Source organism: Alosa pseudoharengus, unplaced genomic scaffold (assembly GCF_046254945.1).
Source record: "Alosa pseudoharengus isolate Yale_2024_CS ecotype anadromous, Long Island Sound unplaced genomic scaffold, YU_APseudo_1.1 YU_APseudo_1.1_scf_18, whole genome shotgun sequence".
Lineage (NCBI taxonomy): Eukaryota > Metazoa > Chordata > Actinopteri > Clupeiformes > Clupeidae > Alosa > Alosa pseudoharengus.
The window spans coordinates 23,154,635-23,167,955 of NW_027468650.1; the positions used below are offsets into that span (position 1 = coordinate 23,154,635).

Genomic DNA, 13,321 nt, shown 5'->3' on the forward strand with positions numbered 1-13,321 from the left:
GTAGGCGTGTGTGATGATGGGTGATAAGGTTCATCTTGAACAAATGCATGTGGCAGGGAAGTTGACTTGGACCCAGTAGGCTAGTATGAATATTGTAAATATGAGACATTCTCAATATTGCCCCGTAACCAAAAACTCAACCGAGACAACTGAACTGCTGCTGTTGTCTCTTACATTGGGTTGCTGTGTGGTGTGGTCAAGAATGCCTACAAATTGAGATGCTTTAGTAGTTCGTCATTCAGGAATGATAAGCATATTACCAGAACCCTTACTAGACATTCTCTGTCATTACTCTTTCGCGTAAAATGTATTACAAAATGCCGTAGAACCAGGTCGACCAAGCTCTCCGCCTGTATCTGTTTCTTTAAGAAGCTTTGACGGAAAGCGGAAGACAGCTGTGTCGTTCCCATGATTCAACGCAAAAACTACAAGATTGGGTCAACACACAGCACAGCACAACAGTGAACTGTCAAAGTCTTACAATAATCAAGGCGTGTAAAGATATCGAGAATATCCAACTGTCTTTACAATGCCCGCGCCAGTTCAAATCAATATATCTTGCATGGTATTTTATGCTTGAAAATTCTGTGATAAAATGAATCTAAAGAAGAGGTAAGGAAAACAATGCGACCCATGTGAAGCGTGGATCAGTTCAAGTTTTTAGAATGCTAGCTAGCAAGCTAATGTTCATTTTTCAGAAATGAAATAAAAGGTCAACCATGTGTCCCACCCAAGACTACGGTTATCTCAGTGTGTGTGAACAATAGATACTTCCAGGTCAAACGCGTGAAATAAGACAATGAAATGTGTTTAATCGTGCGTAGACGTAACTTACCTATCATGCATGCGGCTTTAAGCTAACTGGCTTGTACAAAGTGTTGTGTTTTATCTATGGAAAACCATCTGGCTATTTAGATGCAGCGACACTGATTGTACACCTGTGCACAGTTACTAATGTAATGCATTGTGGGAATCTGTGAAAATATAACCATGAAAAATGCAAAGCTGGTAAGCCCTTCTATTATGCAACCAGCATGTGCTACAGCTTTCACAGGCCAAGCATAAACATTGTGGAGATCACATTTTTGCATGACAAGTTTATGCTGAGGAACTTACAGTTAAACTGTGTGGAACCATGACGCTACATCTTTATTTCAGAGTTAGTCGAGTGATCAACAACCTAAGCTCATTTGGACACTGACTGTAATCTTGATATCTAGGGATGTGAAGAAATATCCTACTCACTCAGAGATGAAAGAGCCCAGGGCTAGAATCCAAATCGAAGGAGGACATACACTTATAACATTGTTTAGTGTTGATTTTGGTTATACATGTTTTTCAGAACGCAATCATAGACAAGCACACAGATAATTGTGGTAAAAACTGTTCCAGAAACAGTAAAACCAGAATATTTACTAACAACTGATCCTAGCTCTGTAGCATTCTGTTGTTATTCAACCTTGTGGATTAAAAGAGTGTCAATGTAAGAGAATGTGAGAGAACCCCTCAAAATCATCATTTCTGTGTGCTGGCTGATCATTTCAGAGCAGTGCTTTCTTAGGAGGGTAAAATACGCTCTTCGGTGCCTTTCCCCTCAGACCTCCCATGCCTAAGACCCAGATTAACCATAACTATGCAAATAAACTTTAATTACTTACTTACCCACCGACTTAAATGTGCTCTCCGGTGCCTCTCCCCTCAGACTGTCCATGCCTAAGGGCCAGCCAGGAGCATGCCACTGATCTTTTTCGCCTTCGTGGCGCGGGTCGGAGATGGGCTCCCACTCTCGGCCTCAACAGACTTCCAGCACAACCGGGAGCTGCAGGAGCGCAAGCAGCAGCTGAAGGTCATCTCCAAGTCACTGGCACTCTTCCCAGAGCGAGGGACGGTCAAGGGTCATGACCTCCACATCTAGTGAGTTAACCTTTAATCTCTGCTGCCGACAGACAGACACACAGACATGTGAAAGGTCAAGTTCAACACATAACATTTTAGCATTTTTTTGTACTGAGATGGTGGTTGTGACACAGATTATGTTTATTTTCCAATATGTTAATGGAAGGGTCAACAACCTATGACAATATAAAAAATAAGTGTTCTTTTTTAATTGCCCAGGTGCATTGCATTGCAGTTTACTTGTACCATCAGTGTGGATGGGATTGTGAAGTGTTGACATTGAACCCTGAGACATATTGAACACAAATGAATAGCTTTTCATTTGTTTAGCTTCCATCTACTGACTTACCAGCGCTATTGGACCATGAGCCACTCTGTGAGGGGGACTAAGAAGTTGGCAGCCATGGGATTGTCTGTGGGTGGGCACATGGTTCATTGGTTAAAGTAATGGTCTGACAACTACTGATAAGTCTCAGGGTCAAGCATGTAGTGAGGTTCTTGGCTGAAATTCTGCTGTGCTATTTTCTGCTGCCCTTTAAGAAAGATATCAAACCATAAATTATGGTGCATATGTGGTGCTTCTAAGAATTAAAACTATGATTCATTTCATCAGGAGCAGTTTGTTCAAATTATGAAAAGGAAAGATTTATGGTGAAGGAGGAGTTAAATCTCTTGATTTATGCCATTTGGTTTCTTTTCAGTAAGAGATATTTCTATAAACATAATTTGCACATATATTGGAGATAGGTGAGGTTGTTTTCAATTTAAAATCCACTAAAAGCTCCATTAGTGGCATCTGATGGGGGAAAAAAGATCCATTGTGTCGCACTGCTACTGATAACACTGAAACAGAAGCTCTCTCTTGAGCCAAGTCTTATTTGTCCCCGAGAGGTCAGCTGTTTACTAAATGCCTTCGCCATGTGATTTCCTGGCCACAGCTTCCTGTCAACTGAGGGTGTGTCCTACATGGCGGTGTGCTCCTGCCGGCTCCCTGCCGCCATGGCCTTCTGCTTCCTTGAGGACGTCCGCTGGGAATTCTCAGCCCGCTTCGATGGCTCGGCAGTCGCCCTGGCAAGCAGGCCCTATCCGTTCCTGGAGTTCGGTGAGTGAGGTGAAAAACTGACACTTTAGTGATCAGCATTTGGGATGGTAGAATGCTGTCTACACAGTCTACAGACGATACAGTAGACTACATTATAGAGCCATCGGTCAGCCTTCTCTCTTGCATTTGTGGAAGAAATCTGTGCTTTGCTTGCCATGGTACCAGTAACACGGTTTTCCACAAGGTGGGGTGCATTTCATGTGGCTGTCGATGTTCTATAGATTACTTTTGTCATCTGGATATTTCAAGGCTCTCTCCCAATTCTACCACTTTGCCCTACCTGCTCGTTTGCGCGTTCGCGTGTGGTGGTATGGTGACACCTTTTTGTTTGGTGATGGAGGGGTAGTGTGATCTAGCCCTGCAAATAGCTCTCCAAATGGAACGCTGTGAGATGCAGGGTAGATTCTGAGGTATATGTTAAAAAATATAATCCCGTGGCAAATTTGCTGCACCCCCACGCTCATCTGCATCAGTACAGGGGAGGAATTTTAACACTGACTCTGAACACTGATATAGCTAATGTGTAAAATGTTGGAAAGAGAGACACTTTTTTGTAACTTGTTACTAGCCTGTGTATTCATTATTGTGTGTTATGTACTCTAATTGAATTATGAACTTGAGATTAATGGACTGTGTGTGTGTGTGTGTGTGTGTGTGTGTGTGTGTGTGTGTGTGTGTGTGTGTGTGTGTGTGTGTGTGTGTGTGTGTGCGCGTGCGTGCGCGCGCGCGCGCGCGCGCGTGTGCTACAAACACTAAACAGTAGCCCCTACAGAACCCCTACCCCTTGGGACTCCAACCTGAGTGGGCACTACCCAGTGGAGGGCACTCTAAATGTAGTGGTAGGGCAAAGGGAAGAGAAATGGGCAGCCGTGGCCCACTGGTTAGCACTCTGGACTTGTAACCGGAGGGTTGCCGGTTCGATCCCCGACCAGTGGGCCGCGGCTGAAGTGCCCTTGAGCAAGGCACCTAACCCCTTACTGCTCCCCGAGCGCCGCCGTTGAAGCAGGCAGCTCACTGCGCCGGGATTAGTGTGTGCTTCACCTCACTGTGTGTTCACTGTGTGCTGTTTGTGTTTCACTAATTCACCGATTGGGTTAAATGCAGAGACCAAATTTCCCTCACGGGATCAAAAAAAGTATATATACTATATATATACTGAAATGGGAACATAGCCCAAGAAAAGGCAAATTTTAGCCCATGAACTCCAGGAAGTGCTATAGAGTCCCTCCAATGTGCCATCACTTAACTCTACAAAGTGACTGATTCACAGACATTGTCGTGAACTGTTTTTAATGGGTATCTTGTGTATCTCTCCCTTTGTGTGGATCCCTAACAGACAATATCATTCAGAAGCTGAAGCAGCATTATAACCAGAGTGGCGGGCCCTCGTTAGGGGTGACCCTAGCGGAGGTGCAGGATGAACTGAGGGTCAGCCCTCCCCAAATCGTCAACCTGGAGGACGTACAGCTTGGCAACGGAGCCGCCAATGGCCATGCTGAACAAGTGCCTGGAACTGGTGAGACATCTGCTTTTAATGGAGATATATCTGGGCAATTCTTTTTTGTTTTGTATTTTATTTTGACACTGAGGTATTGCTGTGCATCTGCAAAATATGAGTAGTTACCTGATTTTGCAAACATGTTTTGGTGTGACCCACTAAGGTGAATTCATCTTATGTTGATAGATGGTCTTCCTCACAATTAATCAGAGTTATGTATATGACTCAAAATCACATTGCTTATATATGATTCTTGAAGCAAAAACATATTTTGAACAAAACATGCATTTGATATTTATGCACTGCACCACCCACCACCGATTGCTAAAAGTAGACTTTGTGCTGTGTGATTCCTGCAGGGCCTAACCAGAGACTGGAGCCAGTGTCGGCCCCAGGGATCCTTTCTCTAGTGCTCAACATCATGTGTGCCGCCCTTAACCTTATCAGGGGCGTCCACCTTATTGAGTATACTTTCCAGGCAAGGCATCACACAACAACACCTGGACATTTTTCTGTCAACATCATTTGCTAGTATTGTGCAAATATGATGTGATATTGTATTATTTTGCTGTGCCTTTAGCCTAATATTAAACATTTGTCTGTCCACAGGATGACTATGATGGCATATGGAATGTAGTTGCCTTTCTTTTGGCTTTTCTTTGCTGTGTTTGCCAGGTAATGAACTCTTATCTTAGGTCTGCTATCTAAAAATGGCTATCTTTCCATCCAGCAGTTGCATGAGAAATTTGATATTGCAGTAGGAAGCAGTTTGCAAAGTCAGTAATATCCTGCTTGAGGTTTCCTCTTCCAAATTGTCTTTCAGTGTCAGCTTTACCTATTCCACTCCTCTCTGAAGAGGCTCAAGGCCTTCACCCTCCTGACCCTCATCATCGTGTGCAACGGCTTCTTGTTCGGGCTGAGGAATGTTTGGCAACTGACCTTCCATGTGTCTGTGGCCTGCCTCTCCACAGCCCTCACCCTCACCAGGAAACTGCAGGACAGGATGAGTGACTGTGGCGTCTGAGAGCCGTAATGGCCGCCAGCTAACCCAGAGTGCAGGTGGGGAGAAGCACCCATATCAGACATTGGATTTATTGCAATATAAAGGAATGGAGGTGTTTTTGCTTTTTTGTTGGAAGAGTTGGTTTTGGTTGTGTGTTGACAGTGCACTGTAATCAACGGTGTTGTCATCAACTGGTGTGCGTGCGCGCGTGCATGTATGTGATGTTTGACCTGAGATGGCACACACTGCCAAAATGACATGGTTTGGACTTTGTAGTCATGAAAGTTGCCGTTGCCAGTACCAAGGGCTAGGTACCAACACAACTTAGGGCTAGGAGGTGATAAAGGGATTTTGAATGGTATCTTGACAAGTCTAGGCATAGGTGAGCGGTGCCGTTGATGAAGGTTGAACAGTATTCCATCCAAATAATTTCAGTTTTACTGAAACACCAGGCAAGGAGCCTGCTTTTAATTGGTTTACAGGGTTATGAAGCAACGTAGATTGGTAGTACAAGATTTGCACTAGGATTGTGGTTTTTTTTTGTTAATTTATTCCATTTCAACTCATCCAATGCAATTTTTGTTATTAAAATCTTTATTTGTCTTATAATGATGTGTAAGTAAGTAGCTACATACTTATGTAATTAGTAATTTTGTAATTTTGATAATCTTTCATGTATAACTGTTTGTAGATGAATTTGCAAGAGGTCTTAATACTCCTTTAATGGTATAACTCAGTATGCCTAAGCTGGTGTGTTTGTGGCTGACATAAGCTCGACTAGTTTAGAATAGCTTTTTGCACTTAGTCATTGTTTACAATATAGATATCAGTCTCTGATAGCGAGGTTTATAATTTGTTATTGTGATTGAAAGTTTATTTGATAGCCCTGGCCTATACGTCCCCTACTTTACCATGTTCCTGTGGTCAGTACACAATCATGAAAAAAACCTGTGTGATGACCCATAGTACAGTTCTCTGAGGGAAGGCCAGAGAAGCTAGATTACAATGATATGTGGTAAATATTACTGTTGCAGGCAACTGTACATGTATGACCCTGTGTTGTGACAATGGTATTAAGTGGAAACACGGTTAATAATATACAATGTCTGTGCAGTTAACAATGTGTATGGCTTGGCAACAATATTGAGCAGTGAACCGTTTTAATGTCATGTCTTCTCTTTGCTACAAAGATAGATTTTGTTTGCTGAAGATCAGTGCAGCTCAGAACATTGATATCCAGAGGTGGACTAAGTACACAATTCCCTTACTTAAGTGAAAGTATAGATACACCTTGTCAAATATTACTCCAATACAAGTGAAAGTTGCTAAGTCAGATTTTTACTTAAGTTGAAGTACAGAAGTATTTGCTTTTAAAAATACTTAAGTATTCAGAAGTACAAGTTGTCCTTTTTCATGTATTGTAATGTAATGTTTATTTGGTCAGTAATAGGGTATACATCCTTTGGTCAGTCATAGGACTTGAACAGACCTTTAGTTCCTTACATCCAACAAAAACATTTGGCCTATTTTCATAACTTTGCAACTGTTTAAATGGATGCAACAATATAATTTAAATAAAGGTTGAATTCACAAATCTAAAACATTTTCACCACTAAACACAAAACCAGATAACTCAATTATGAGTAGTAGATTATTTATCGTTTAATGATGTACGCTAAACATCTAGCTATGTGGTGAATGTCAGGTGATTTCATTCCAATTTCACAATTATCTTGGAGGATAGCCTGGTTAACACCACCACTTTGTCTGGGTTCTCCCAGACTATATGGACAATGTTCTGATGAAGAATCGGTTGTCAACATCATTACCATAGACAATTCAGCTAAGTTCAAATTGGACTATTGAAAAAAATGAACTTCAAGATTGTTTTTCGCATTATTGCATTCAAAGAATCAAATGTAGTTAAAAGTAACAAGTAGGCTACTCATGCTAATATTTCAAAAATAGTGGAGTCAAAAGTACAGTATTTGCCTTTCAAATGTAGTGGAGTAAAAGTCACAAGTTTCCAAAAAGATTAATACTCAAGTAAAGTACAGATACTCAAACATCATACTTAAGTAATCAAGTAAATATTCTTAGTTACTGTCCACCCCTGTTGATATCATTGTGATGTTGAAGGACAGATAGGAGTAAGATAAGAACAAGATAAAAGATTAATCAGGTATAACTGCTAGAATGTACCTTCTGAGAGTGTTGGCATTTCAGTTAATCTGAAATGATAGCTGGCCAATCTCTTGCCAGAGAGAGTGAGAGTGACTTATTAGTTGTGGGCAAGGTTAAAATGACCAAACTTACTTTTCCACTTGACACAAGTTCAATTGATAGAATGAATTCAATTTATACAGAAAAAAATGCTGCGCTCAAAGATCATACTTGGCTTAATCAGAAGATATCACTTTTCTTTAAGATCTGTGGTTGACAGTTCAATTGACATTGTAATGTTCAATTAACATTATATATTTTCTTCTGTAAATGATGTGAAGTCTGTGGTTCACCAGACCATTTGGACAATTTAACTTTTCAACATTTTATTACCACTGCAAAAGGAGACAATGAGAAAGACTAAAACAAGGTTTAAACTCTCCAATGATAGCACATATTTGCTTACTCTTCAAGCATGGCAAATTGAGTACTACTGTTTGTTTTTACACTGTTATCATGTAATGGCTTATCACACCAATGTTAAATCAGTATACTGAGGGGCTGTTAATATTACAATAATCTGCACCGTCATTTCAGAACAGTTCCTCATGGTATTCTTGCCCAGAGCATGGTTGTATAACAAAAGATAGTAGCAATGCTCGCCATTAAGCTCAAGGTATAGACATGCAAGACACTGGGTTGTGTGACTGGGGTCTTTTTTTTATGGGTGCTTAATAGTGAAAGGCTGCATATTTGTTAAACTTTTATTAATAATTTAGCAAAAGACCTCAAGCAAAGCTTAGCCTAGCGATTTCAGGATGTGTTTCTAATCAATGAAGGAAATGGTTTTGAAGGAGATGATAGGTCTTTTTTTATATTGCATTAGAAGTATAGTTTCAGCATAGACAAAACTGTAAATTATGATGTCTTAAAGCTACACTCTTCAAATTATTGCATTTCCCAAGATCCATTCTCAGTAAATCTAATGCTAAATTATACTTGTTATAATAAGTTATATTCTTGCACTGCTCTTTTAAACTGTTTTAAACTACAAGGACATGCAATGACGAATTTTAGTGATGCCAAAAACAGCAACAATTTTACTTTCATAAAGATGGGAAGTTGTTTTTACATTGGTCTTTGATCTTGTTTACGTATGATTTTAATAACAGGGTCTTAAAGTGGGGCATTTTGACCAAATTAATGATTTAACATTATGGATACCTGAATTGAAAATGAAGAAACATAAATAGGCATTTTTGAAAGTAAAAACATCAGACAGCGAAAGCTTGAATTGTCAGTTGTGTTAAGTATTTATACAATTTTCTAAAAGGAAAAAGTTAGTAAACCAATGCATACATTTTACAGTATTGTACTGTGTGTGGAAATACTGTAATACTTTTGAATGCAAGAGTTATTTGATTCCCCAACCTTGACATCTCTTTCATTGACAAACCACCAAATGGCATCTTCTAGCATCTCTCCCTCAGTGTATCTGAGGTGTATGATGCAAGTTAATCGATTTGAATTAGGGGTTTCACATGTTTTACTGCAATCCCTAAACCAGAATGACAGTAGAGTTGGTCAGGGTTGGTTTTATCTGGTTTGAGAAGCAGGCTCTTCCCCTATTTAGAAGCATGAACAGGTGTGTCTTTTGACCCTGCAGTAAACGGAATATCACATTTTCTAACTTTATCCAAATGTTATGTCTTGCGCTTTGTTTGGGGAGTGAGACTCTTACTCAGTTAAAAAAACTTGCCAAAACACAGGCTGCTATTCACTGGAGTGTATAGTAATTCATGTGTTGTTTAAACTGACGTCATTAAATGCAGCGCTTTTTGTACATTTTTCTGTGTGTGTTTTCTTTATGATGCTGATGCTAAAGGTAAATATGAGTGAACATATATTTTTGGATCATTTGACAATATAAAATTGATGTATTCATTTATTCAGTAATGTATCTTACATTCAGCCCCAATGTCAGCAATATACCTGATCATCTGAGGATTCTTTTAAACAACTACAGTACCTTCAAGGAGACACTAGGGGGCTCTAATACACCACTCAGTTGCATGGCCTCAACTTTAACATACAGTAGTCAAAAGAATAGGATATCCATAATATCCCAGTAGTTGTACTAACTGTATAATTGAATGGCATAGCAGCCTGATAATTTGTTCTGAGGAAGTTTATTTCCTGACTCCACTGCATTATACAGACTCAAAACCCTCACAGGCATTGTGTGGTCATTAAGTAGGCCTACACTGAAACAAGACTTGCCAGGCCAAATAGCACGGGAAGGAGGATTGAAGTCATTACCACTCATTTTGGAAGAAAGTCTGCTGCTCAAATAAGGGGAATTAACTTTTAACCAAAGCAAAACTTGTCATGAAAGAGAAGTACATTCAGATAGATGCCTCTCCCTGGTCCTAAAGGATTTGTATAACCTCATTTGAATGTGTTGGCAAGAGGTTAAAAACAAGAATATTACTATTTTGAATATTTTAAGAATCCCAGCAGTTGAAATAGATGTGTCTGACTTTTTGAATGGGAACACAGTCTTATCGTTGGATGCGCTCAATGTCTAGTTACAGCCGTGCTTGGCCATGAGGTTTTGAAATGTTGAACAAAGGCCCTCTTGCAGTCTTTAACATCCTGAATAACCTGGGAAAGCTATGACGTTAACAGCCACACAAAGCCACACACAAGCGAGGAGGAGAGACAAAAGAAGGCCTTTGCTTAGGAAGTGGTCTAGTGAGGCTTTGCAGCATCACTGTGTGGGTTTTTAGCGCCTTAGCCTGAAAACTATCAGTGGTCATTGACATCAACATCAAAATGTTATGTATACATTGACATCAAATATGACAAGGGGAAAAAATGCTTTCAAAAAAGCCCCCTGCTAGCTGAGTATGATTGACCATGAGCTTGACAAGTCAGAACTATCTTGACAAAAATAACCTTAACAGCCTCAGAACATCACTGAGATTGCTTGAAATTGATTTTTGGCCAAAACATCCTGAATGACTTCAGCCATAACTATTGCCTAGAAGTCTCCTGTCTTTTACTGTGTGATTTAAATGATAAGAGGAATGTGGTGTTCTGCGAGGGGGGACTCAGCCATCATTTTTTTGCCACTGTTGCCTGATTATGCAGACATGATTGAATTTGACAAGATAACTCCTCATTCCGTGATGGCGTCCCCCGTGAGTCACCGGAGCTGCAGTGACACTCTGCGTTTATATGGTCTGGCTCGTCTGATTGGGTGCTGTTTGGGCTGTACTTAACACCTTTAGAGTGATGACCCCCTGGGACATTACCATGGTACCCCCTCCACTTACAGCTTGAGATTGGGGCTGTGAAGACTGGGGGTAGAGGTGATAGTTCTGGAAGCAATCGCTTGACGCTAATGCTGCTTACAGACCTACCATCTCTTAGCCATCATGGTCTCCCCTCTCCTCATCTCAGCTCTGCTTTGCTTGTTAAAAAAAACCCTAAAGGGAAGATTATATTGACTTGAGCTGTAAGCAGCAGAACTTGGTGGTGGTGGTGGTGGGGGGGGGGGTGGAGACGCTCGCTGTGGTACAGACCTCCACAGTCCACTTTATCCCCAGACAGAGGCGCAGATGGGCGCTGATCCTCTGCTGGCATAGTGGGATTATGGTCTGCAGGATTGGAGAAGTTTGATCACCTCCCACCTCGCCCATCAAAGACGACTGGCAGATGTCCCCAGGTGTACATTGTGCTTAAACCTCCACCCTAGCGGTTCATCTGGTGAATCCACTTGAACACTTCAAATAATACCTTCATAGACACACACACACATTCACATACCACTAATGCACACACAAACGCACACACACACACACACTATCACTCATGCACACACATGCATCTGCTCACACACACAAAGATGCATACGCTCATACACACACACAGATGCATACGCTCATGCATACACACATTCACACACAAATATGCCTCCCTTCGACCACCACTATCACTACAAAAAAGAAAAGAAGACAGAAAATGTTTTTAATGAAATTCACACTGAGGGGAAATCTCCCAGGGCATCTTCAAAGGAGTGAGCTAACTCAATTTGATTTGGCAAGCAATCATGGCCATTAATATTATTAGAGCTGACAGGCTTTTGTCTCCATTCAGATAAACCAAGCCTGTGGGTTATTAGAGGCAAAGGTGAGTGTTAAGAGAGAGAGATTGCACAGCTCTCCCCAGACTACACACTCGGGTCAGACAGTCTTCTCATCGCTGTGCTATGTCATTGCATACACTTCCAGCAAGTATTTTCATCCAGAGCGAAACAGACCAAGAGCAGTCATTTCATTCATTCGTTTATCTAAAGTCTTTGCGATTTGCCAGTTTTCTGGGACCTGGATGAGGGTCAACCTGCCCCAAGCAGAGCGATGAGAACCAAAGGATCGGAGTTCCGTTAACATGGATAAGCGGAGACGGGTCGGGTCACTTGATTGCAGGCAGATTAAGGCGGTCATGGGGAGGTCTTGTGACAATCTGCTAACCTTTGGAGCTTCAACATACAAACAGTAGTTCATGCATGAGTTCAGTGTGAGGTTATTATTATGGTTACAGTTTATATGCTTCCCAAATAATTGCATAACTAACTAACTAATAACTGACAGCTGATAACTTTTTATCTCCTTAATGCCATTTCCCATTCTTATTATCATATTATTTCCATGTTGATGTAGGTACTGTGTGTCAGAGCATAAAAGATTTTGGGCAAGAGAGAGGCAGATGCTGGAACAGCTGAGAGTTGATCTAGAACAGGTCATAGCTTAATCTAACCCAGCAGGTGAATACAGGCAGATGCAATCTGCTAGAGTTTGACTAAGCCAATGCACGTCTTTTGAGTGATATTAAAGGGGTGGTTCAGGATTTTGGACATAAGACCTCATTTCCAAGTAAGCAAGTGTGATATTTATCAGTGGAGACCGTTTTCAACACGTTTCATCCAGTCCTTCTAATTGCAGAGTTCGCAGGTGCTAGGCTAGCGCAAGTCAACGGTAACGTTATGTGCTAGCCTGCCACTAAAAACAGTCTTATCCACTCCACAGTACACCCGAGGCAAATAAATTATAACGCCAGACTATCGATGTAAATGTCTGTATTGATACAGAGGGACTTGTTTCTTACCACGACGGAATTATACTTGCTCCGGTTAGTAGTACTGCGCCGAAAAGTAAACAGTAAAGCGCACTCCAATGGGGATACTTAGTAGTAGCCTTGGTAATATCAGTCCGCTGCTGAGATGCAAAATGACTACTACCAACTTCAGGGACCAAAGTATAACTATTGCAACGCGATGCGAGGGTAGTTGTATTTCTTACACTATTCTATCAACACAGACATTTACATCGATTGTCTGGAATTTGCCTCGGGTGTACTTTGGAGTGGGTAAGACTGTCTTTAGTGGCAGGCTAGCACATACCGTTGACTTGCGCTAGCCTAGCACCTGCGAACTCTGCAATTACAAGGACTGGATGAAACGTGTTGAAAACGGTCTCCACTGATAAATATCACACTTGCTTACTTGGAAATGAGGTCTTATGTCCAAAATCCTGAACCACCCCTTTAAGGAGGAAGTGTATGTACTTTGGAATACATCTCAAATTCCTCATTTAAA

The 13,321-nt window shown here is 41.0% G+C and overlaps 1 protein-coding gene across 1 annotated transcript; it reads left to right on the forward strand.

Moving 5' to 3' along the window:
* Positions 1 to 61: 61 nt before the first annotated feature.
* Positions 62 to 9,505, forward strand: sec22c (SEC22 homolog C, vesicle trafficking protein). The gene is made up of 7 exons (XM_076290619.1): positions 62 to 612; positions 1,703 to 1,914; positions 2,835 to 2,998; positions 4,335 to 4,514; positions 4,856 to 4,974; positions 5,106 to 5,171; positions 5,320 to 9,505. Exons 2-7 carry the CDS (start codon positions 1,733 to 1,735, stop codon positions 5,518 to 5,520), a joined length of 912 nt encoding a protein of 303 aa, XP_076146734.1. The 5' UTR covers positions 62 to 612; positions 1,703 to 1,732; the 3' UTR covers positions 5,521 to 9,505.
* Positions 9,506 to 13,321: the final 3,816 nt, after the last annotated feature.